This window comes from Myotis davidii, unplaced genomic scaffold (genome assembly GCF_000327345.1).
Source record: "Myotis davidii unplaced genomic scaffold, ASM32734v1 scaffold199, whole genome shotgun sequence".
Lineage (NCBI taxonomy): Eukaryota > Metazoa > Chordata > Mammalia > Chiroptera > Vespertilionidae > Myotis > Myotis davidii.
The window spans coordinates 4,452,369-4,476,090 of NW_006290680.1; the positions used below are offsets into that span (position 1 = coordinate 4,452,369).

Genomic DNA, 23,722 nt, shown 5'->3' on the forward strand with positions numbered 1-23,722 from the left:
GTCACCATTTTATCCAGGTCGTTGGGCTAGTGGCTCTGATAAGAGGAGTGAGGATTGAACGTGAGATCTTGCCCCAAAGAGTTGAGGGATAATGGCCGTCCCAAAATGGGAAGCAGGCCTTCATCCCAGCTTTGTGGGTCTTTACTAACCAGCCCCCTGGGGGGACAGTGGAGCTCCTGCGGTGACATCCTTGGGGGGATGCAGTTTCTCACTTCTCCTGCTGCAGCCCCCTCACCTGGTCTTCTTCTCCCACACAGCCTCCAGCCCAGGCTGCGTGCTATGGCTCTGGCCCACCTGTCCAGCCTGCCCCCAGGTGGACGGCCCAGCCACCTAGACCCTTGAGTGAGTGATCCAGCCCCTCCCAACCATGAGTGTGGGACCCATGGGGTAGTGTGTAACATAGTGGTTAAAGAACACGAGTTTGGGGGTCAAGCCTGGCTCTGTCACTTCCTAGAGTGTTCATCGGGGTGAGTAACTTCCTTTCTGAGCCTCAGTTTCCTCTTCTGAATGTGGCCTGAATGAGATATGTGTATGCGCACCAAGCACAGTGCTGACCCTGTAAAAGGCTTGCATTCTCTTCTGTCAGTTCGCATTATCTGCAGTCTGGTTTGTGGCTGAAAATTCTTGCGAAGCTGAGAGATGAAAGTCCTTTGGCCGTGTTGCTGATGAATGGCCCTTCTCTAAGAGTAAAAGTCACCTGATTTGAAACTGCCTAGGGTAGTGGTTCTCAACCTTCCTAATGCCGCGACCCTATAATACAGTTCCTCATGTTGTGGTGACCCCCAACCATAAAATTATTGTCGTTGCTACTTCATAGCTGTAATTTTGCTACTGTTATGAATTGTAATGTAAATATCTGATATGCAGGATGTATTTTCATTGTTACAAATTGAACATAATTAAAGCATAGTGATTAATCACAAAAACAATATGTAATTATATATTCAATATGTGTTTTCCGATGGTCTTAGGCAACCCCCGTGAAAGGGTCGTTCGACCCCCAAACGGGTCGCGACCCACAGGTTGAGAACGGCTGGCCTAGGGGGATGAAGGAGTGTGATCATGACGCCTGTGCCTCTGAGGGCTCTGGGGAGATGGGAATTGAGTTGTAATAGGAAATCGCCACACACCCTCCCTGGAGTTCGGGGTCTGCCTGAGGCGAATTCACTCATCTTTCTGCTGTGAATGTTCTGGTTCCCCTTCCTCACCCTGGCACCGTCAGGGGGTGGTGTGCTACTCTGATGAATAATCCCCCTTCCTGCCAACCTTTCTCTTTCCATGTTCTCAGTACCACAAGCCCCCTATTCTCCAACTGCCTCAGTGGCCTGGTCACCAGCCACGTCTCAGCACTCCCTGACCCACATCAGCAGTGTCAAGAAGGCCTCTACCCAGGAGCCACCCCAGATGTCCTACACCCAAACAGTGGGTGAGTGGAGGCGGGGCCAGGGGAGTGGGTGTGCAGGGGGCTGGGGCTGGGGCAGGAGCTTGGTGCTGGGTTGGCACTAGTGGGGGTTGGAACCAGCCTCCACCGTGACCTTGCCCTTCACCCTCGGAGAGCAGGGCTGACTTTGAGGCTGCACAGCACAGTAGTGAGTGTGGACTCCAGAGTTGTGCAGGCCCAGTTCCTGAGATTCACGTACTCTGTGGCCTTGCTAACTACTATTATCGGATTGCCTCATCTTTAAAATGGGGATGAAGACAGTTTTCCCCTTTTGTTGTGTGAGTGAATGAGATCCTAAGTCAGGGACTTAGCACCAGATCTGAACTTAGTAGGTTCACAGCAACAGCTATGAACAAGGGCACGGATTTTGACTATAGGCAAGCACCTGTAGCAGATGTTTTGTGTCTGTGTGCTGGGGGTTCTACATGAACGCTCGTCTTTAGGCCTTATCGCTGCAGGTTGCTGCCAGGCCCTAAGGTCCCTGCTTATTTCTTACAGCCAACATTGGTACCCAGACCTCTGGCCTTGGTGAGGCAGGATGCTCTATGCCAAGTGGGCCTCTCCTGACACAGAGATATTCCTTGGAGACGCCCAACACCCATGAAGTAAGGCTGACCCAGCTGCCCTCTGAATCTGGGCTCTGGGGTCGGGGTGGGGGCGGGGGAGGGGCTGGCTAGAACCTTGGCTAAGACATTGACCCTCTCTGGACCTTTTCTTGGCTTATAAAGTTTCGTTTATTAGCAATGTACAATCAAAAAGTGATTACCCTTACGAACAGGAGGGAAAGGGCCAGGACCGCGTTTTATTAGTTATGATTTGCATTGCCTGGTTTATTACCAAAATTAATTTGGATTTCCCTAGTACTTATGTGTTGAGCAGCAAGGATGTGATTAATCAAAACAGAACTGAAAATATCTCCTGTCATTATAAGTTTAAAGGCTGTTTATTTATCTCCCTGTACCCCCCTCCCCAAAAAAGTCTCAAACTCGGCATTTTCTTCTCCTATCTAGAATTTCACTGTGTATGCTTTGAACTGTTTCTTGCAAAGTGAACAAGAGTAGTCTTTAAAGAGCAAATGCTTTTAATGTGGTCAAGATGTAAAAGGTCAGAAGTATGGTAGAAATACGGCCATAAAAGCTACTGGATCCAAAGTTCTTTTGTTGGGCACAAAGTGATTAGTAAGGTGTGGCTTCGTTTGGCAACATGGACTAGGGGCCTTTAGAGGTTCCTAGCACAGTGGAAAACATCTGTGTCAGAGTGTAACTTTGTCGTTCAGTCCACCATGCCCTTGTTAGGGACTCTGTCCCACCCAATTGTCCATGCCTTGCCCCTGCTCCCCTCTTCCAGAGCCTTCCTGGAGGCCTGTGCTCACCTGACAGGGTTAAATATTTTGAGGCCTTGCCCGTCCGTGGTAGTTAAGGGATGTGTCCCCGGCACCATGTGCAGGTCCAGGAGCCTGCTGTGTGCATCCCCGGACAGGAACCCCTGACCGTGTCCATGCTGGCCGCAGCACCACTGCACAAGCAAAAGCAGATGATAGGTGAGTGGCTGGTTCCCCTGCTCTGGAGCAGAGGAGGGGGGCTGGGATCTGGCTAGCCTGGTGGGGAACACCGAGTGGAGGTCAGACATGAGGACAGCATCTAGCTTTGTTGCTGACCAACCTGCTGGGTGACCTTGCCCGAGTTGGGTCTGTAATCCAGGCCCCGTTCTCTCATCTTAAAATACTGGTCAAGTGAGATGTTCCTGGGGTTTCTTCAGCTTTGCTGTACTTGACTTTGACTTAGGCTAGGAGAGACCCCAGCTGTGGGGAGGTCAGGGGTCAGGTTTTGGGTTTCTGCTAGGACATGGCCCCTAAGGTGGGTGTTGCAGTTCCTCACGCCTCCCCTGACTGGGAAGAAGTTGTCACCAGATTTCATCAGCTTCCCCAGCGGCACCCATTACAGGAGGTGGTAAATAAATGTGCATTGGGAAAATGGACCACCATTCCCTGTCTTCCCCACTGGGTCCTGACTTCCTGTGCAATTCATCCCATGTCTGTGACAGGCCCTCCTCAAGGGTGCCACGAACTGTTGAATGAATGAACAAGCTTGCTAGTGGTTGGCAGGTTCTTTTCTTCAAGTCCACCAAGATCTCCTAACTCTTCTCTGTAGGCCCCCACTGCCACCACCCCATTGTTTCCTCAGCTCACTTGGCATTTTGCCACTTTATTACCTATACCTCCAAGAAACGGTCTCAGTGGGTTTAATGGAGGCAGAAGGCTCTATTAGCAGTTCCTTGTAGACATCTTCGCTTTCATCATGGGAAGATCTCTCCCATTCGCACTCAAGGCACCTCAGCACCCCAGCCTGGCTAGACCCTCCACATATTGCCAAAATGGGCTGACCACCACCACTAGGCCCTGTCACTAGAAGTACCTGATGGTGGAAGGTGAATTTATCTGGTGTATTTGCCCCCCACCCCCCAAAAAAAGTCAGGTTCAACATTATCATATCCTGTCTAGAATCTTAGCAGGTATACTTGGAACTATTTCCTGCAAAGTGAACAAGAGTAGTCTTTAAAGTGCAACCACCTTTGTATCAGACCCCATGCAACTACTTTATACCTAGCATCGAATATCATTGCTGCAGACTGACCTCCAAAGTGGGTTTGCTATGCCCGCTTCATTTGGGAAAGAGGCTGCTGCTCACCAGGTTAAGTAAGAGGACAATCTGGAACAGGGGTCCTCAAACTTTTTAAACAGGGGGCCAGTTCACTGTCCCTCAGACCGTTGGAGGGCCGGACTATAGTTTAAAAAAAACTATGAACAAATTCCTATGCACACTGCACATATCTTATTTTGAAGTAAAAAAACAAAATGGGAACAAATACAATATTTGTATTTGCATGTGGCCCGCGGGCTGTAGTTTGAGGACCCCTGGTCTGGAAGGAGCAGTTCGGGGACAGCCACCCAGATGACTCACTGCTCCATTCCACAATACCGCCCCTGGGATGCTGGGTTATCAGCCAGGTGTGTGTTCATAAGCCATCAGAGGCTGTTCCATTCAGGTGAGCGTCTCTACCCCCTTATCTACAATGTCCACACCCAGCTGGCGGGCAAGATCACAGGCATGCTGCTGGAGATCGACAACTCAGAACTGCTTTTCATGCTGGAGTCTCCAGAGTCCCTCAATGCCAAGGTGGGCTGGGGCCTGGGTGGCAGAGAGCCCTGAGGGCAGGAGGAGAGCTAAGGTGTTGGCTAGATGAGCCAGCAGGCTGCTGCTTGGACAGATGAGGTTTACCTTCTTGCTAACACCTGCGGAATCTGAGTGGGTTAGAATCATAGCTGATTCTCTGCAGCTCCATAGGCAAGGTTTTGGCACAAGGAGCTGTGTTCTGGGTCACGATTTCCCCAGCTGTCCAGCAGTGTACATCTGTCTTGAAAAGGTGACTGTGGGTTTCTGTCCTGAAAGCTGGCAAGCAGCAGTCAGTTGAGGGCTCTGCAGAAATGCTGGGGAGGGAGGGACCTGGGGAGGTCAGGGCTCTCCTGGGACCCTGCTAGGGCAGCTGCACTAAGTCCCTCCCACTGTCTACAGGTAGAAGAGGCTTTGGCAGTGCTTCATACAGGCTCACCAGACCATGGAGGAGGAGCAGATGAAAGTGAATGTAATTGAAACCAGGTGGGTGGGTGGGGTTGCGAGGAATGGTGACAGATGTAGCTGAGCCCAGAAGCACTAAGGAACTGGGCAGGAACCGGCTGGCTTTCAAAAAGTCCCTGAGAACTGCATTGTGACACTGCTGTCTCAGGGGGAAGCTGTGAGGATCAAAGGAGAGGACAAGCCGTGTGACTGGAATGGGTGCGGACTATCCAAGGGGAGGAGGTGTTCTCTCACTAGCTGCCCCGCCTCGCCTCACTCATAATAGGCCTGGCTTCCCCTGGCACTGCCTGGCTCCATTCTGCCTGCCTGAAGGCCTGGCTTGGTATAGCCCCTGTTCTTAGTCGAAGACCAGGTGTCTGCCATACTTGAGAAACATTTAATTTTACCTTTTCGTCCTCAGAAAATGGAATCCTCACTCCCCTGGCTGACAAGAGAACAGCGTTCCTGCTCTTGGCTCTAAGGCCCTGTGAACCATAACTTATTTCCTAGTTGGGCTGTGTCTGTACCTGAGCTCTGCATGTGGAACAAAGGCTGGTCACCACGCCAGCCCATTACCTTTTTTTTTTTTTTAATTTATTGGGGTGATACTGGTTAACAAAGTTATAGAGGTTTCAGGGGCACAGTTCTACAGCACATCATCTGTTCACCACCCCAAGTCTCTGTCCATCACCATTTATCCCCAAAATACCCTGCTACACCTTCCCCAATCCACTACTCCCCCTCCCCGCCCCATTGCCATTGCTTTGTGCATTAAAAGTGCTGCAAACTGGTTTGTCTCCCAGGAGGCCTTCTTGGGTGAGGGAGGTGGGGCAGAGCAAAGGGGAGGCTTGATTGGGCGGGTTTTGGTTGCGAGGAACAGAAACCGGGGCGAGTGCTGAAGTACACAGAGGGTGTGGACAGCACGGAACTGCTGGGCATGGGGCAGCAGCTACCACCCACCCATGTGCAGTGGATGGATAATTGGTTGTCATCACGCAGCACTGAGAAGTTAAAGCTACAGGTGCCCACACCTGGATGCCTGGCTTGAATACCTGCAGTGCAGGGAAACACCCTGAAAGCAGCATCTGCTTCTAGGCTCTGGACCAAGGGATTGTGTAACATAGAGAACCCTTGGGAAATGCCTTAGGCTACCCTCTGGTCACCATTTTCCTCCCCTGTAGGGAGGGAAAAGCTCCCTGAGGTTGTAATGGTCTCAGCTTCTATGTTTCACTAGTAAATCCAGATACTTGCCTTCTAGACCTCAAGAAGAGAAAGTCAGTCAGTCATGACTGGATGTCACCACTAAACCTGCCTCAAATCAGGTAAGAGGCATGCCTGCTTAAGGGGGCAGTAAGAGGGTACCGCTCCCCACTTTGAAATGGTCCCCTGGCCATGGCGGGGTGGACTCTAAAACCGCTTCAGCTCGAAGGCCCGCAGAGGTTGGAAGCAGCGTGCTAACACTGCTCAGCACTGAGTGGCGGGCGAAGGGATGAGGAAAACCCTGTCTGCTCTGCTTAATGGAATCGTCAAACTGCTACTCCATAAGAGGGAGACAATTGAACTAAGTAAGACACAGGCCAGGAGAGGGAGGCAGCCTAGTTCTGGCTGGCTGCTGGAGCACTCTCCACCCTCCTACCCAGGCTGTGCTTTGTGAACCGGAGCGGCACCTCTGGTCTTTGTGCTCCCAATGAGGACCCTTACCCTCCCCTCTTCACCAGCTCAACTCCCACCTTAGAACTCAATTCAAACTTACTTCCCCAGGGATCCCTTTCCCTGAGGTCACATCTCCCTTTAGGCAGGGAAAGTACGGTGTAATGACTTCTCTAAAATGTGTAAGTTGGCCGTAGTTTTACACTTGTTCCTGGGATCATCTGATTAATTTCTCACTGTCCCAATAGACCAGTGGGTCTCAACCTTCTGGCCCTTTAAATACAGTTCCTCATGTTGTGACCCAACCATAAAATTATTTTCGTTGCTACTTCATAACTGTAATGTTGCTACTGTTATGAATCGTCATGTAAATATCTGATATGCAGGATGGCCTTAGGCGACCCCTGTGAAAGGGTCGTTCAACCGCCAAAGGGGTCGCGACCACAGGTTGAGAACCGCTGCACTAGACTGTCAGCCCTCTGAGACCAGGGACTGTGTCTACTCATTCATGGTTTCCCCAGCAATATGGGGCCTGGTCCAAGCAGACATTTCAGTGAATGGTTTGTTCAATGATTAGCTGAATGCTAATTGAACAGTGGTAGCTTTTATTGTTGTTATTGCAAAATTTTCAGCACAAAGCTGAAAAAGCATAATGAAAGTACAACAGACATTTTTGTAGAAGAAAAATGTTTAATGTAACCGTTTAAACACACAGTTCAACAAAACCGAGTCAGTTCAGTTCAAATTAACTTCGTATAACAAAGAAAGAAGAAGCCTGGAGGGCCACTGTTGGGGTCCAAAGTCCCTGCCCAGAACAGAAGGACGCTGACTTCAAGGAGGCCTTTGTTCCCACCCCCTTCAGGAGGGGTGGCCACCTCTGGGCTCCTGACACAGCCTAGGCACCTCCATGCAAGCAGCAGCACAGAGCCCCAGACAAAACCACCCAAGGGTCAGGGTTCTGCCTCCCTACCAAAGTGGGGCCTGGCCAAAAAGGGCTGGAACTCAGAACACAGAGGACTATGTCAAGGACAGGGCAGGCTGGCAGCCCTGGAGAACCAGCTCAACAGGCTGCTTTAGGTGTTTCTAGTCCTGTGGCCAAGGTTTTTTAGTCCCATGGCCCCCCTTCCATACCCCCAGCTTGGTTTGCTCTTGAGCCACAGTGAGGTGGGCTGGTGACGCTCATAGGGCAGCACTCAGTCCGGAGCATGCTCAGGGCAGGATCAGGCCCAGTGGTTTGCTGATGAGGACCTGTTGTGATCCACTAGCTGTCTAGGCAGGGGATGGAGAACAGGGCTTCGGCACAGCAGGGGACCTTTCCAGCAAGACAATGTCTGGTTTTTGCTACACTGAGCTTAATTTGAACAAAGCCTCTTAAGGGGTCGGAGGCTACTACTGCTTTGTAGGGCAGAGGGAGGGCGCTTCAGAGCTCGCTTGGGGGCATGCTGGGTCCCAGAAGCAGACACAGGAAGGCATCCAGTGGAGGTTTCCTGCTGCCCTCATGGAATTTTAGTTTAACTTCTGGTTAACTTCTTGCTGCAACTTCTGTGCAGGGAGATTCTTAGGTTCAATTTTCAGGAGACAGTTGATGTCTGCAAAGCTGGACTTATAGTCCTAATAAAAGAGAGAAGGGTGTGGGGATGGCGCCATGACTGAGGTGAGATCAAGCGGGGCGGGGGCGGGGGGGCAGTAAGACAGCTGCTGAGACAGAGGCTTTTCAAACCCCAGCACACAGGTCTGACAGGAGCTGCTGGGCCCCCGGATGAGCAGGGACGTAGCAGATACCAACTCGCCTTGACCACAGGCGGGAAGGTCCACCACAGGCACAGATGCCCGTAGCTTAGCTGAGGAGGACTTCTTACCTTGAGCGCCTTATGGGCTTGAGCCCGCCTGTAAAATGCCTTCACGTTCTTCCCATCCAGTTTGAGGGCTTCCGTGCAGTCCTTCACCGCTTCCTTGTACTGCTTTAGGGCCAAATGGCAGAGCGCTCTGACAGAGAAGACCGTTCCGAGGTGTCAGTCACTGATAGGGGCCACCCAGACCGGAGGTAGTTGGAGGAGTGATCTTGATTCACTGAACACCTACTCTGTGCTGCTGACTTTACATGTTTTTCAATCCTCACACCAACCCAGCCCCTTTCCACAGGTGACAACGCTGGCTCAGCGGTGAAGCGCCTTGCTCAAGGTTCTACCACTACCAAGGGGCGGACCTGGGACTCAACCTGGGTTCTCCGGCCTCCAGACCCCGGCCTCACTGAGCTCTAGCATTTTGTCTACCTCACATTCCCATACTGTGCTCTTTTAAGCAAAGAAAAGGTTTCCCGAAACCTTCCTCCTGACAGACTAAAAAGTTACCTGCCTTAAAACAAAAATACTGGGTTTTAATTAATGATACGTATGCTGATGTGTTAGGGGCGAGATAGAAAGGTGTCTGCAACTTAGAAATGCATCAAAAATAACATGGGTCAGTAGATGGCTAAATAGTGATAAAGCAAATATAACAAAATGTTAATTTAGATCACAGGAATATGGGCGTTTAATGAAAAATCTTTCAACTGATACTTAGAAAATGTTCAAAATAAAATGTTGGGAAAAAGTCATGTGCATCCATCCAAGCCACTCTGCACCTATGGGGGGAAAGTGTGTTTATCTTTCTCACTCAATTCTAGTCCTTTTCTCCAAAGACAGTCACTGAAAACGGATGTCTTGGAGCTCAGTATGGAAGTCCATCCATTCCACCGCATCGTTTTGAATGGGTACAAAGCAGTCACTTAGTTGGGTATACCTAATTTTTTTTTCCCATTACAAAGCAGTCTTGAAGATAACATGAGTGAGTGAAAAGGAACCCAAGCTTTGGAGTTACAAAGACCTGGCTTCAGTCACAACTCCACCATGGATGAGTTGTTTAACTTTGTGCTTGTTAATTCATCTTTCCAAACTTGTTTTCTCAGATAAAATGGGACCACGACCTAAGCTGATGAATTGTTGTGAGGAGAAAATGAGTCTCTGGAGGTCCATGCAGGGGTTGGCCAGCGGTAGGGGCCAGGTATCTGAGTGCTGATATCCACTTAGGTATCAACTGTGCTAAGAGAACGGAAGTGAGCCAAAGAGAACTCAAGGTGATGCACAAAGGGCATATGCATGAGGTGGGGCATTGAAATGATGCCCAGGATGTGGTATAATTTCAGTCACAATGGATGGAAAATTCAATTTTGTATAGTTATCAGTCCTCTAAGTTAAATCGATAGATTAAATGTAATCCCAAACAAAAACACAAGATACTCTTGGGAATTTGTCAAAATGACCCCATGGTTTAGCTAGAAGAGCAAATCTGGGAAAATAGCCAGGGCTGCTCGGATTGAGAAGGATGAGGAAAAGACCAGCCTACAAGATATTACAAAGCAACAGTAATTAAAATTGTGACACACACACGTGCATGAAAATGGGTTGCTAGAGGTCTCCAGCAACATGAGGTGAGCAAGGCCAGAGAAAGAGGAGTTAGGAGATGCTGCAGCCCTCTGTTTCAGGTTAGCCTGGCGGACTGAGGCACCCGTGTTCCAATCAGCCAGAAAAACCACAGGTCCAAAATTTAAGCTTTCAGTTTGAAAGTTCTCTTTTCAATTCATTAGGCAGTAAACCCTGACCCGAACCGACATGAGGCTAGTCTTGCTTTCTTTTTTTTGGTTAATCCTCACCCGGGGATATTTTTTCCATTGATCTTTTAGAGAGAGTGGGAGAAAGAGGGAAAGACAGAGAAACACATCTATTAGTTGCTTCCTGCACAAGCCCCGACCAGGGCCTGTGGCGGGGAGGAGCCTGCAGCCAAGGTACATGTCCTTGACTGGAATTGAACCCAGGACCCTTTGGTCCTCAGGCCGATGCTGTATCCACTGAGCCAAACTGTTTAGGGCAAGGCTAGTCTTTCTTTATACCACCACATGTGAATGTGGAATTTCCTTATGTTTCACTGCAGAAATGCTAACAATTAACTTCACAAGCTGCCCCTGACCCTAAATGGTATGTGATTCAGTATATGGACCACATTACCTTATTAAATCTGAAACACAGATTTGGATAAGGAAGGGTGAGTCTATAGTAGATCCAAGATCTTTGAACTGAAGAGTAACATGTGGTACAGTTGCAGGGTCTTCTTCAGAACCAGAGTCTCACCCCTCAGGTTAGCCTGGACCCTCTCACTCCCAGGCCAGGCAATAATTACTCCATATCCTGGGTTCTGCCTTGTGCTCTCAGGGCCAAAGTTTCTAATAGGAGGGCTTTGGAGAAGCCATGGGGTGGGAGCAGGGAAGGTGGAAAGGCTACATGACTAGCGTTGAGGTTGTGTCTGTGTAGCAAGACATCGTAAATGAAAATCCTGGGGAGGGAGGTTAACAAAGCCCAGGTTCCCCTTTGGCATCACTCAGTTTCTATCCTTTCAAGAGAGTGCCTGCCTCACTAACAATGCCTGCCTCATGGTGACCTCATGGTGAGTGTGAATGCATCTTCTGAGCTGTGACATACTGACTAAATGCTAGGGAAGAAGAGCCCCCCACAGTCCAAAAGATTATGGAACAGAATAGCCAATGTCCTGAAATCCCCAGGCCAGCAGCTGTGGGGAAGGTACCTGTTGCTGTACGTGGTGGACTCCAGGTTACTATACGAGAGGCTTTCACTGTACTTCTCAATAGCTTTCTTATGGTTTCCCTTCTTTACAAGCTCATTGCCTTCTTCCTTCAGAGCTCTGGCTCTCTCCACATCCCCAGAAGGCACTAGGTACAAATTCAGAAGAGGAAAAAACCATGGAGCAGGTGCCAGACTGAGATCAGTGAGGTCTCTTCGGCATCGTCTCTTCTAAGTCGTCCACAACCCTCCCAGAGGTTTCCTATGTTGTTGTAAAGCGTCCTTCCTGAGCAATGATTCCCCCCATCAATGGCTTCTGGGAAATTAAAGTTTTTCATTCAGAAAAGGTTGAGGACTCCTGATATAAACATACTTATACAAGCACATGATAACACATGATAAACAGCACCTTGGGTTCTAGCCTTGGCACTGCCATTTGGCAGCTAGAAGATCTTGTGTGACCTACCATCTCTGTTGGATCTAAATTTCCTCAGCAATACAATGGGGCAACACCTACTCTACACAGGACTACTGTCAGGAGGAAATCTGAGACTACACGAGAAAGTGCAGAACCCCCTATGAACTTAAAGCAGGAGAATAATTAAACATTTAAACAAGCATCTGGTAAAGAAAGGGTGTAGCTCCCAGGCTTTCAGAAAGGGGAAGTGGAGTGCTATTCCTCATTGTTTTGGTCTGAGCCTCACCTAACATCTGCCCCAGCTTTCAAGGAGAAATAGGAGAAAGTGAAACCCATGCTGCTCAGCCTGGCCTCCAAGCCTGAATTAACTGTTTCAGCCCCAACTAGTATATCACCTGTTTTTTTAATTTTTAAAAACTATCTTTATAAAATAATATATATGACAAGGGTAACGTTTTGGGAGTAAAGCCAATACCCTCACCTTAATTAAGAAACAGCATTTATGGGAACCTCTGAAGCCCTATGGGCCCTTCCTCAAGTCAATCCACCCCTGGAGAAAACCATTATCCCCACTTCTGTGCGTCCTTCCCTTTTTAGTTTTTGGTAGTTTACTATATACAATAGTATTTATAAACTATTTGTTGTTTGTTTTTGAATTTACGTAAAGGAACAAATAATTGTATGTATTCTTCTATAACCTTGTTTTCTTTTTCCCCTTTTCAAAATTATATTCTTTTTTAAAAATATATATTTCATTTTTTTTTTTTTTTACACAGAGGAAGGGAGAGGGATAGAGAGTTAGAAACATCGATGAGAGAGAAATATCGATCAGCTGCCTCCTACACACCTCCTACTGGGGATGTGCCCGCAACCAAGGTATATGCCCTTGACCGGAATCGAACCTGGGACCTTTCAGTCCACAGGCCGAAGCTCTATCCACTGAGCCAAACTGTTAGGGCCAAAATTATATTCTTGAGATTGCTCTGTGCTGATGCATATACCTATAGTAGTTTGTCAATTCTCACTGTTGCAATACAATTGGTTTTCCATTTTCCTATTTATGGAGACCTGTGTTATTTCCAGTTTTGTTTTTGCTGTTACAAACATTCTGCTGTGAACATTCTTGAACATGTCTCCTTGTGCATATGTGCTTGAGTTTCTCTAAAAGTAGAGCCTGTAGGTTGCAACGTACACACAGCTTCAGCTTTCTCCCACCTCTGCAACACACTACATGCTATAGTCTTGCTTACTCCCGCTGTTCACAGTTACACCGCATGCATTCCTCTCTAACTCTCCGCTGTCTCTGCCAAGAATTCCTGTCCCTTCTCCCTTTCCCACCTGAAAAACTTACCCTTTAAGGCCTGGCTCAACCTGCCACCTCCTCTGTGAGCCTTTTCCCGACCCTCCTCCAAACACATGTCAATTCCGATTTTTAACTCCCCGAATACTAAAGACTCTTAAGCACTTGTTCTTACTCTTATATTTTAAAATGCTGTCTCAGTCTCATTAAACTGAGAGCTTCTGAGGCCAATGCTGCCCATCCCGTGTCACACTGCTTAGCACAGGGCCTGGGACACACATGGCTCAGTGACTCTGAAATGAAACAAATGGTAGGTGCACTGAAGCCATCTAGTTCACTAGCACCCCACATTTTTATCCTAGGGAAGAGTGGGGAACAGTTAACAGGCTCCCACAAAACAGACCAAATGCTGCCTATGGCCACATAGGTTTCCTCCTGGAAGGGGACAACTGCTACCATCCACGCAAGGCTCCAGCCTGACCCCTTCTGCACGGCTTCTCCTCCACACCCAGCTGCTGAGCTGGGATGATTCCCATGGAGCATTATCAGAGCGCCCGTGAGCCCCCTCTGAAGAAAGGCCTCTTAATTTATAGTCGAGGTGGACACTCTCCCGTGCAGGTACCTGCCTTTGACCTCCCTCCTCTTACTTCTTCTCCCCAAAGACTCACACAGTGCTCATGTTCCTGGGGAAGCAGAGCCCTCTAGCTGTGGAGGTGGGGCAGATGGCTGAGGGCTGAGCTCACCACAAAATCTCAGCCTTCAGTCACAGAGACTAGTTCAGGGAATGGCCTGTACCAAACAGGCTGGAATAAACAGAGAAAATGTGAGATAGAGATTTGGGGGGAAAGAAACTCTCTCAGAAAAAAAGTTTTTCTCTCCCTCTGGGTCATGAGGCATGGTATAAGGATGTGAGACCAGGAACTGTCATAGCTATTTTATTGCGAAGAGGGAAGCCCATCCGAAGACAAACCTGACTACACCAAAGAAAGTTGAGAGAAGTACAGAGAAATGGAATCAGAGCCCGATAATGTAGTGAGCTGCTGGGCGAAACTTGCCTGAACCTGAACTATGGATTTTTCAATTATATGAGCCAGTAAAATCTGTTATTTTTACCATAGTACGTTTTCTGTTCTGGTAACCAAAGCATCCAATATGATACATCCCAACTGCTGCCAGAAGAGAGAAGGGAACCAAGGCTGCATACCTATGAGCCAGGCTAGGAGCTCAACATGCCTTCTATCACTTAATCCCTGCAACGGGAGAGGTTTTCTCACAACCCTCCTTGAAGAGTTGAGACAGCCTCTAAGTGGTTAACTTTTTTGTTTTAATATTATTTTTATAACTCAGCTTAAACAAGGCCAAGTTTTATAGGACTGCTCTAAAGAAAGTGGCTACAGGAAAATTGCAAAATTGAGCAGAAAGTCACAGCTTACCTCTGCTCTTGGCAGTTGTGGTTTCTTTGGATTTGCCTTTAGGTGTCTCTTTGTGATATTCTGAATCCCACCTCTTCTGAGCTGAAACAGGCACCAAGGGGATAGAGGGCAGTTTCAGGCGCCACTCCGGCCCAAGTGAGTCCATGAGAGCTCTGGTCATTCTGGAAACAAAGGCAGGATTACAGGGAGGTTTCCGGCTGGGTTAGATGTTCCTCTTCTCCTAAACCCAGAGGAGGTGTATGAGAGTCAGAGTTATCATCTTCCCTCGATAACTCTTCATATCCTGACATGCAGCAGGAGAGGAACATGAGTGCCACCCACAGAAGTCATCTCAGTTTAGCCACCATGACGTTCCCTCTCTGCCTGGCCCTCGTTTGGTCAGACCAAAGTGGTGACCTTTTGTTGCCTGGTAAGGGTACTTAAATGTAAAACCCCAAAAATACCGACTTCTGTGCATGGACCACAAAGTTTCAATCACACTGTACGTGTGCGCCCGCACGTGGTATTTTGTGGAAGAGCCACATTCAAGAGGCCAAAGAGCTGCATGTGGCTCGACAGCTGCAGTTTGCTAACCACTGCCCTAGGGTAGTGGTTCTCAACCTTCTGGCCCTTTAAATACAGTTCCTCATGTTGTGACCCAACCATAAAATTATTTTCGTTGCTACTTCATAACTGTAATGTTGCTACTGTTATGAATCGTCATGTAAATATCTGATATGCAGGATGGTCTTAGGCGACCCCTGTGAAAGGGTCGCTCGACCGCCAAAGGGGTCGCAACCCACAGGTTGAGAACTGCTGCCCTAGGGCCTGATACCTGGTCCCCTCCCACCTCTCCCTCTTTATTAGTTGCCACATTCCCTCTTCAAAAAAAACCAAAAAATATTTTTTTATTGATCTTAGAGAGGGAGTGGGAGAGAAACATCAATGATGAGAGAGAATCATTGATTGGCTATCTCCTGTACGCCCCCTACTGGGTATCGACCTGCCCTTTATGGGAATTGAACCTGGGACCCTTCAGTCCGCAGGCCAAGGCTCTATCCACTGAGCCAAACCAACTAGGGTGCCACATTCCCTCTTGATCCTTATGTTTAAGCTTCTGCACAGGGCTGTCCTCTTCCTGGAACAATCTCTTCCACTTCCCAGTCCCCATACCCACCTTCTAGGCCAGTTAACTTGCTCAAAATGCTGCTCAGTGACCATGTCCAATTTGTCAACTGTACTATAGCACCTAGCACATCATTACCTGGCACCCATCAAGATTTAATAAGTATATGTTCAATGAGTGAATAAAGCCAACTGTATGCCTTTTCTGCTTTTACAACCACATTCCTGTAATACTAGGATGAAAACAATACAATGATATCACTGCAAATTCATGGTCTCTATTTTTTTGTTCAGCAGCTACTTTAATCCTCTCATCTCTTCCACTCTGTATTTGGAGGGGGAGGGTTAGGGAGCAAACATACCTGCCCAGGTACCCAACCTTCCTATGTCTCTCTTGTCACAATAGAAGAGCTGACAAGGCCAATCCCTCCACCTAAGCTCTGGACCCCATTTCTTCCTGCCACACTCAGCCAGCATCTCCCTCTTCTGTATCTTCACGTTTCTTTCTGCTGACTCCAACTACCAGCATTTAACTCTTTCCTCACTTAATACAACCCCCCTGGACAGCCCTCTGCCATTGCAGCTACACTCCTCTGCCACCTCACAGCTAGACTTCTTGAACCCACTGCCATCTGATCCCTTTGAAACACTTCTACTAGAATCACCAGTGACTTCATTCCTCAGCCCTTCGTCTACTTAAGCTCACTGAAACACCTGACACGAGTGACAGCTTCATTCTCTGGAAATACCCTTCCCTTGTGACACTTAATGCTTCAAGTTTCCTCCCACTCCTCCAGCTGCTATTCTTCTGTAAGTCCCTGAAACGCAAGAATTTCTCAAAGCTCCAACCTCTTCTTCCTACATACTTGCTGTGTTCTTTTCCCTGACAACCTCAATTCACCTCTACACTGGTCTCAAACCTGTATGTGTGGTATTTTTCTCCTTGGCTCCAAATCCATATAAACACCCACTGCCTGCCTTACCTCTCTAGTCTCATGTCCCACAATCATCTCCAACTCAACTTGTCAACCCCCTAGTGCAGTGATGGCAAACCCTTTGAGCTCAGCGTGTCAGCATTTTGAAAAACCCGAACTTAATTCTGGTGCCGTGTCACATATAGAAATTTTTTGATATTTGCAACCATAGTAAAACAAAGATGTATTTTTGATATTTATTTTATATATTTAAATGCCATTTAACAAAGAAAAATCAACCAAAAAAATGAGTTCGCATGCCACCTCTGATACGCGTGTCATAGGTTCACCATCACTGCCCTACTGTCTCTTCTATTTTTCCCTTCTCACCACCCCAACCACCAAAACTTGGTGAAATACTCCCTAAATGTCCTCTGAATGGTCTCACTGCTCTCTATCCACTGCCTCCACCATCTCTTCTGCATTAGTGCATGCCCCCTTCCCAGTCTGTTCTTCCATGTAATCCTTCCACATGACAGCCAGTGAGCTTCTCTCTCAAACCTGCTCCCCTGCTTAAGGCCCTTTCACGATGCCTCACTGTGTTCGGGTTAAGTCCAAGCTCCGGAACACCAAGCTCTTTGTGACCTGGCCTCATCACCCATCCGCGCAGCACCATGTGAAATGGACTTCTCACGGGTTCTATAGGACATCACACTCACTCACTCTTGCACAGGCTGCCCTTTCTCCTTGCCCGCCTTTGGCCCCAGAGCTCTACTCATCTCTGCCTCAGCTCACCTCCTCTGGAAACCCACTCTGGCCTCCCCCTGGCTGGCTAGGTGCCTCATTTCTGCTCCTACTGCACCTGTGCTGCCTCATCCCTTGTAGTGTGCTTGCCTATTACTGATAGGTTTTCTCCATGAGACCAGGAGCTCTAACCGGGCAGGAAGAGGTATGTCTTGGGCATCAGCCCAGGCCCTAGTGTAAAGTCTGGCACACAAGTGGCAGAATTTGTTGAATGATAGAAACAAGAAAAGGTAGAGAGAAAACAAGTCAAGCCAGACATGACACATAGATATACACCAGGAAGTCCTAAAAAGGGTTTTCTATGTGTGGTATCTGGCTTTCTAGCAGCCCATGCAAAGAAGGGCAACGTGATCAACCATGCCAATGAGGACATCCATGAAATGTCAATGGCTGAGAGGCCTTGTGAAGGGGCCATAGTACAATATATTGAACCATATCCACAAGCAATATCCCTATAGCCTTGTGTCTGAGCTGCCTGTGCTTGGGTCTTACTTTCCCCACTCTAGTTAGCTCTTTGAAGCAAGTGGTGTTTGTATCTCTTTTTCCTGCGGAACCTGGCACAACACCTTCAACAGAGCTCAACAAATTACTACTATGTGAATGAATTTAAGCACCTAGGCAAAAGCAAACAAAACAAAATCCAATTCATCAATCCTGACTCCTTAACACCTACCAAATATGACAGCAAATTCTCCTTCCACACTTCCCAATAAGGTCATGAGGAATTTCTAAGCTTATCCCAAAGGGATCCTGTAAGATGAGCAAAGTGACAGTTCCAAGCTAACGACAGAGGGCCCGCAGCTCCAGAGGAAATGCCTGAGGTGACCCAGGCTCACCTGTTGACGCCTTCCAAGGCTGACGTCACACTGTCATCAATTTGCAGCACAGTCTTGTAGTCCACGTAGGCCAGGGGATACTTCTCCAGAGCCTCATAGGCCGAAGCTCGCCGCAGCAAGGGCTTCATGCTGAAGGGAACCAAGGCCAGTGCTCTAGAGCAGGAGGCAGAGATGTCATCCGGCTGCTAAGTCACAGGGCTCCCCCCACAGCCCACCCAGGCAGGCCCAGCTACAGTATTCTGTAACATAGGGGGTCATTTCTGGCAGAGACACTACTAAAAATGTCAAACCTTACAAGAGGGACTTTTCAACTTAGACTGAAGTAGAGAAAGGAAAGTGAGCAGACTGCCACTGATACTGTGAAAGCTGTATGCATGTGCATCAATTTTCATAGCTGCAATCCCCCCAAAATCAAGAACAAGAACAAGTACTTTGTACCTTTCATGCCTCTGTGTGTTTCCAAAGAATGGTGGCCTGATGGAAAGACCACAGAGCCTTTGGAGTCAGGTGGAGTGGTGTTTGAATTCTACCTCTTCCATTAACCATGTGATCCCAGGCAAATCACTTTACCACCTCAATTCTCTGCAGCCCAGTTCTAGCCTGGGAAGGATGGTAAATTTAACCCACAGAATGACCATAAGTGCTCTAAGGAGGAAACTTAGCACAGGACCTGATACTAATCAACTTAGCACAGGCTACATGAGCACGCTCACCTCTCTCATCTATCACCAGGGCATGGATCTAAGGCAATGTCACAGGATATCAGATCTAAGAACACATTAAGGTATGCATCCTAGTTTAGCGATGGTGAAAGAGGCAACACCAGATTTGCCTGAACAAGAAAGAAGTATGAAAAAATTGTTTAATGTCCTCTACACCTGGTCATTGATGAATACCATTTTCTCCTTTCTTCTTGCTTCTTTCCCAGCTATCTATTAACCTCTCTCTATCTCTCTCTACCTTCTTCTCTCACATATATCCATCCCAGAATAAACCTGGGCAAGCCACTAACTAGTCTACAACTCTGCCTCAACTCCAGATCCCAAATCTCACAAAGGCCCACCTGTAAGTGCCCACCCTACTCCTTTTAGAGCAGCAGAGCCAAGACTTCAAAGATACAAGACAGGGGCCACAGAGATCAAATATTCTCAGTGACCTGGGGACAGTAACACTTCCTAGTATCTATCACAGATGTAACTGGCAGGATCAGTCAAAGAAGAAACAGGCCAGATGAACCCCGCTTCCTCTTCTGAGCCCCTCAGGCACCCCAAAGTTTCCCTTGACTGCTTACGAAGTACAATCTTTGATGCAATCTCTGCAGTTCCCATCCTTCAAGTGGCATGCTGCTCGGTTGGAGTAGAGAACACTTTCTTCTTTATAGTCCGAAGAACCTGCCCAGGAAACAGAAAACATGAGATTAACAATTTGGGAAATGGATGCCTAGGGACACAAAGTGCATTTCACACACTGAGCTCTCCGGGCTTTGGTAAAAGGGAACAGAAATGACTGTAACCTGATCAGGCTTGCTGGTCTGATAGGCTGGCAAGTTCACCATTTGCACTTGGCAGCGAGAACACCAAGCATCTTATTCACTCATGCCAGCACTAAACTTGGTACCAGGCAAAAAATGAACATGAGATAGCTAGCTTCTGCCTCAGAGAAATCTATACTGGTGTGTGTGTGTTAATTTTATTACAAAAGACATGTAAACATACAGATCTTACGACATGGAAATCCACACCTGAAACCTGTATGTTCATGTTGACCAATGCCACCCCAATAAATTTAATAAAGCCATGGTTCCACCACCCAAAAAAGAAAACATGTAAATCATACAAAGAAAAATAAAAGGAAAAGATAAAAGACAGACTAATTCTACCTGCTCAGATCAGACAGGACTTTGCTAGGGGAAAAGCCCCTGGGTCTGGCAGGACTAGGGAGAACTTAATCGGGGAAGGACTCAAGCTCCCCAACGGGGAGATTTATCAGACGTTTCTCTAGGGGCAGCCCTCACCTTCAGGAATCTCAGAACTCATGTCCTTTACTGTGGCCACAATAATTTTCAGTTTTAAAAGTATTTTTTCATCCACTGCATACCCACTAACTAGCATGGACCACAGTGGAAAAAAAAAATAAAAAGGAAACTATTATGTGAAGACCCAGTAATTCCACTCCCAGGTATATACCCAAAATAAATGAAAACAAGTTCTCTTTTAAAAATTGTAAAACATACAGAAAACAGTATAACAGATACTCAGTATCCATCACTAGACCCAGCATATGTTTCCAACCTTTAAAATTTTTTTATATGGCTAACGCTCCACTCATCCCCATCCTTTCCCCTCTGTACTGTCCCCAGAACCCTAGGTGTCAGCACAATCCTGAAGTCGGTATGTAACATTCTCACCCATGTTTGTCTATCTTTATTATCTATATAATAACAGCTAAGATATTTTATGTCTTTCAAAGCTTTTCCTAAGTGGCACTCTATTGTCTATCCTTATGCAACTTGCTTTTTCTCTAATTATGTTACCATATTGATGCATATCTTCCACTTAATACCAACAATAACAAATAAGTTTTTTCCTATTTTTCCAGGCCCTGAATGAGACAGCAGTGTACAGAGATAAGTAAAATATATCCTTGCCCTTAAGGAGCACGTACAAGCACTCAAGACCTATAATCCATCTCAAGTCCCCAGAACATGGGTGCTCAGAAGCAGCAGTGGTGTGGTGGCAAGGGCATCAGAACCTGCAATCCAGCCTGTGATACTGCACAAGTCACTCACTCCCTCTGATATGAGCTCACTTCACACACTTGCTGGAAGGGTTCACTGTGTTAGGTTGATCCCTGGTTTTCTTTTCAAACAGAAAAACTAGAGAAATCAAGGGATTTGCCCATAGATTATCTAGAAATGGGGTAAGAACCAGACTCTGATCCCCTACTAAATCTATACACCATGCCAGCTCTTCTAGGGACCCAGAATGAAGTCATACAAAAGCACATGCTATTCCAGGCAGGGTAGGGTAGGATGAAAGAAAATGGCGTAAGTATCAGTATCTCAGATTATTCAGCGATCTCAAGTGAGGCTGAGAGGAGCAGGTGGGCCTAAAAAGGAGTGTTCTAGAACAAAAGAAGGGGGCATGAGTGGTTTGAAACTGCAGAAGTTCAAACAAAATAAAGGACTACAATTTGCAAAGGATTTGGGGAGAAGTCTAGTAAAATGATTAAAAACTTGGACTTGGGAATCAGATAGACCCATATGAAAATCCTGCCTATGACATGTCTTCATTGTATAATCCTGGGGCAGGCAATTTAACTCTTCTGGGCTCCTCATCTATAAAGTTACTTTTTAAAATTTTTTATTGCCAGATGGCAGAATTGTATGGTTTTATTAACACAAATACAATGTGTACACATCTGTCTACTCATTTTCTTTGCTGAGCAGTCTGGCATGGGGATTGGCAGCTGGGCTGCTTTCCCACAATGGGTTTATGGTTCTTTGAGGAGACGTTGTGAGCAATCTCAGCGCAGTAAGATTTGCTGCACATCAGCAGCACTTCAAGCTCCTTGACATTGTGGACCAGAAATTCCAAAATCCACTGGGCAGCATGTGCTTTGATTTCTTGTTGCTTCCATAACCAATGCTGGGCATCAAGGTCTGGCCCTTGAACCTTCTGCACACTCTACTGTCCATTAGTGCCTCTGGGTTTCTTCCAGTTCTGCTTAATTTTGACATAATTGGTCTGACTGGTGTCGGATTAACTTCTTGATCCTCTTTTTGACGGTCTTGGGTTTCACAGGGGGTCTGTGCGGAGTAGGAGATGGCTGTAACCTCCATAGGAGGTGCCGAGGAAGAATATAAAGTGTCTTAGTCATAGGTTAGTATAAAGATATAAAGGGATAATGTCTGCCACACAGTAAATCACTCAATAATGCTAGCTAAAAAAATAAGAGAAAAGGCAAAGGGAAATCGGTACTACAGAAAAGGGGTTCCAATGAGGGCTCCTTGGAAAGACACCTGGGAGAAGAGGTTTGGGGCAAAGGGCTGTTGACATGAGCTGGAGTCTAGGAGAACTCGTAAGAATATGCTACTCCTCTGTTTAAAACTCTGAATAAAACCCAAACTCCTTACCATGACCTATTGCGTAAAATGTCTACACAATAAGGTTCTGCCTGTCCAACTGACCTCACCTTACTTCTCCCTCCACCAGCTCAGTAGGCTTTGGCTCCTGGGACACACACCATGCTTCTTCGCCTAGGTGCCTTTGTACAGGCATACCTCAGCGATACTGTGGGTTCATCTCCAGACCACCACAATAAAGCAAGGAGTAATCTTTTTGTTGGTGGAGGATCTTGTCTTCCACTTGTAAAAAAATCACAACATCTGTGAAATACAATAAGAGGGTGTATGCCTGTAATTACAGTTCCCTCCACCTGAAATGCTCAGCACCCAAAACTTTGTGCACCTGGCTTCTTCTCATCCTTCAGACGTCACCTCAAATGTCACCTCTTCAAAGCTGTCCTTGACCCCCCCATTCTAATGGAGCTCCCTACTCAACTCTATCACATCACCATATTTATCTTCTACGTACCCCTAATTGTTACTGGACAAGTCTTATTTACTAGCTTGTGATCCACCCCTCCCCCCAAAACAGAAATGTATGATGGTTGTAAGGGTCTTCTCTGTCTTGTTAGACCCTCAGTACATACAGGTGCTCAACGAGTAAGAATTTAATTGAAGAATAAATGGTGAAGGAGGAGAGTTGGGCGATACATCTGCAGGGGTCGGAATGAGGCCTGGATAACAGGATGGGAGCCAATAGGACACTTAAAAAGCAGGCAACTCATACCTATCAGGATGGCCCCTATCACCAAAAGAACAGAAAGGAAGTGCTGGTGAGGATGCTGAGGGGTTGGAACCATTACGCACTGTTGATGGGAATGTAAATGGTGCAGCAAGTATGGAAAACAAAACTACTATATGTGATCCAGCAATCTCACTTCTGGGTGTATATGCAAAAGAATTCAAAGCAGGATCTTGGAGATTCAAACAAAAAAGGGGGATAGCCTGACAATGGAATATTATGCAGCTTCAAAAACAGAAGGAAATCCTGCCACAGACTACAAATGGATTATAATGTCCTTGAGGGCGTTATGCTAAGGGAAATGAGAGTCCTAAAAGACAAATACCATATGATCTCACTTTTCCAAATATCTGAAGTAGTTAAAATCATAGATACAGAAAGTGGAAAGGTATACCAAGGGCTGAGGGAGGGGGATTAGTGTTCAGTGGGTATTGAGTTTCGGTGCTGCAAGATGAGAAAGTCCTGGCGATCTGTTGCATAACAATGTGAATAATATTCCACTTCACAGTATTCTTAAAAGTGACTAAGATGGTCAACTTAATGTTTTTACCATAACCAAAAAGTGGTAAAAGAACCTATTACTATGAAAATATGTTTCTGACCTGTCATCAAGTGGAAAAGAACCAGTAATAAAACCACGTGACTTTTTTTCCCCCCGAGGCGGAAGGGCCACGGAAGTTTCTCGCAGGACGCCCACGCGGGGAACGGGCGGGGGGCTGGGGGGCGG

The 23,722-nt window shown here is 47.0% G+C and overlaps 2 protein-coding genes and 1 long non-coding RNA gene across 3 annotated transcripts in view; 2 read left to right on the plus strand and 1 right to left on the minus strand.

The window, feature by feature from the left end:
* The window catches only part of PABPC1L (poly(A) binding protein, cytoplasmic 1-like), a 22,003-nt gene extending 16,158 nt beyond the window's left edge, over positions 1-5,845 (plus strand). The window contains exons 9-14 of the mRNA XM_015563943.1: positions 258-342; positions 1,289-1,426; positions 1,940-2,046; positions 2,888-2,981; positions 4,487-4,617; positions 5,477-5,845. Coding sequence (XP_015419429.1) covers positions 258-342; positions 1,289-1,426; positions 1,940-2,046; positions 2,888-2,981; positions 4,487-4,617; positions 5,477-5,536 — 615 coding nt within the window. The 3' untranslated portion in view covers positions 5,537-5,845. The remainder of the gene's footprint in view (positions 1-257; positions 343-1,288; positions 1,427-1,939; positions 2,047-2,887; positions 2,982-4,486; positions 4,618-5,476) is intronic.
* Positions 5,846-7,375: 1,530 nt separating this feature from the next.
* On the minus strand, positions 7,376-20,238 carry TOMM34 (translocase of outer mitochondrial membrane 34). Its single transcript, XM_006763792.2, has 7 exons — positions 20,142-20,238; positions 19,419-19,518; positions 18,128-18,280; positions 14,470-14,630; positions 11,323-11,467; positions 8,565-8,691; positions 7,376-8,316 (listed from the first exon to the last, which is right to left on the minus strand). The coding sequence occupies exons 1-7, from the start codon at positions 20,236-20,238 to the stop codon at positions 8,212-8,214; spliced, it is 888 nt and encodes a 295-aa protein (XP_006763855.1). The 3' UTR covers positions 7,376-8,211.
* Positions 20,239-20,306: 68 nt separating this feature from the next.
* Positions 20,307-21,300, plus strand: LOC107183087. The gene is made up of 2 exons (XR_001513863.1): positions 20,307-20,517; positions 20,726-21,300. It is a non-coding gene; the product is annotated as an uncharacterized LOC107183087 (long non-coding RNA).
* The last annotated feature ends 2,422 nt before the right edge of the window (positions 21,301-23,722 follow it).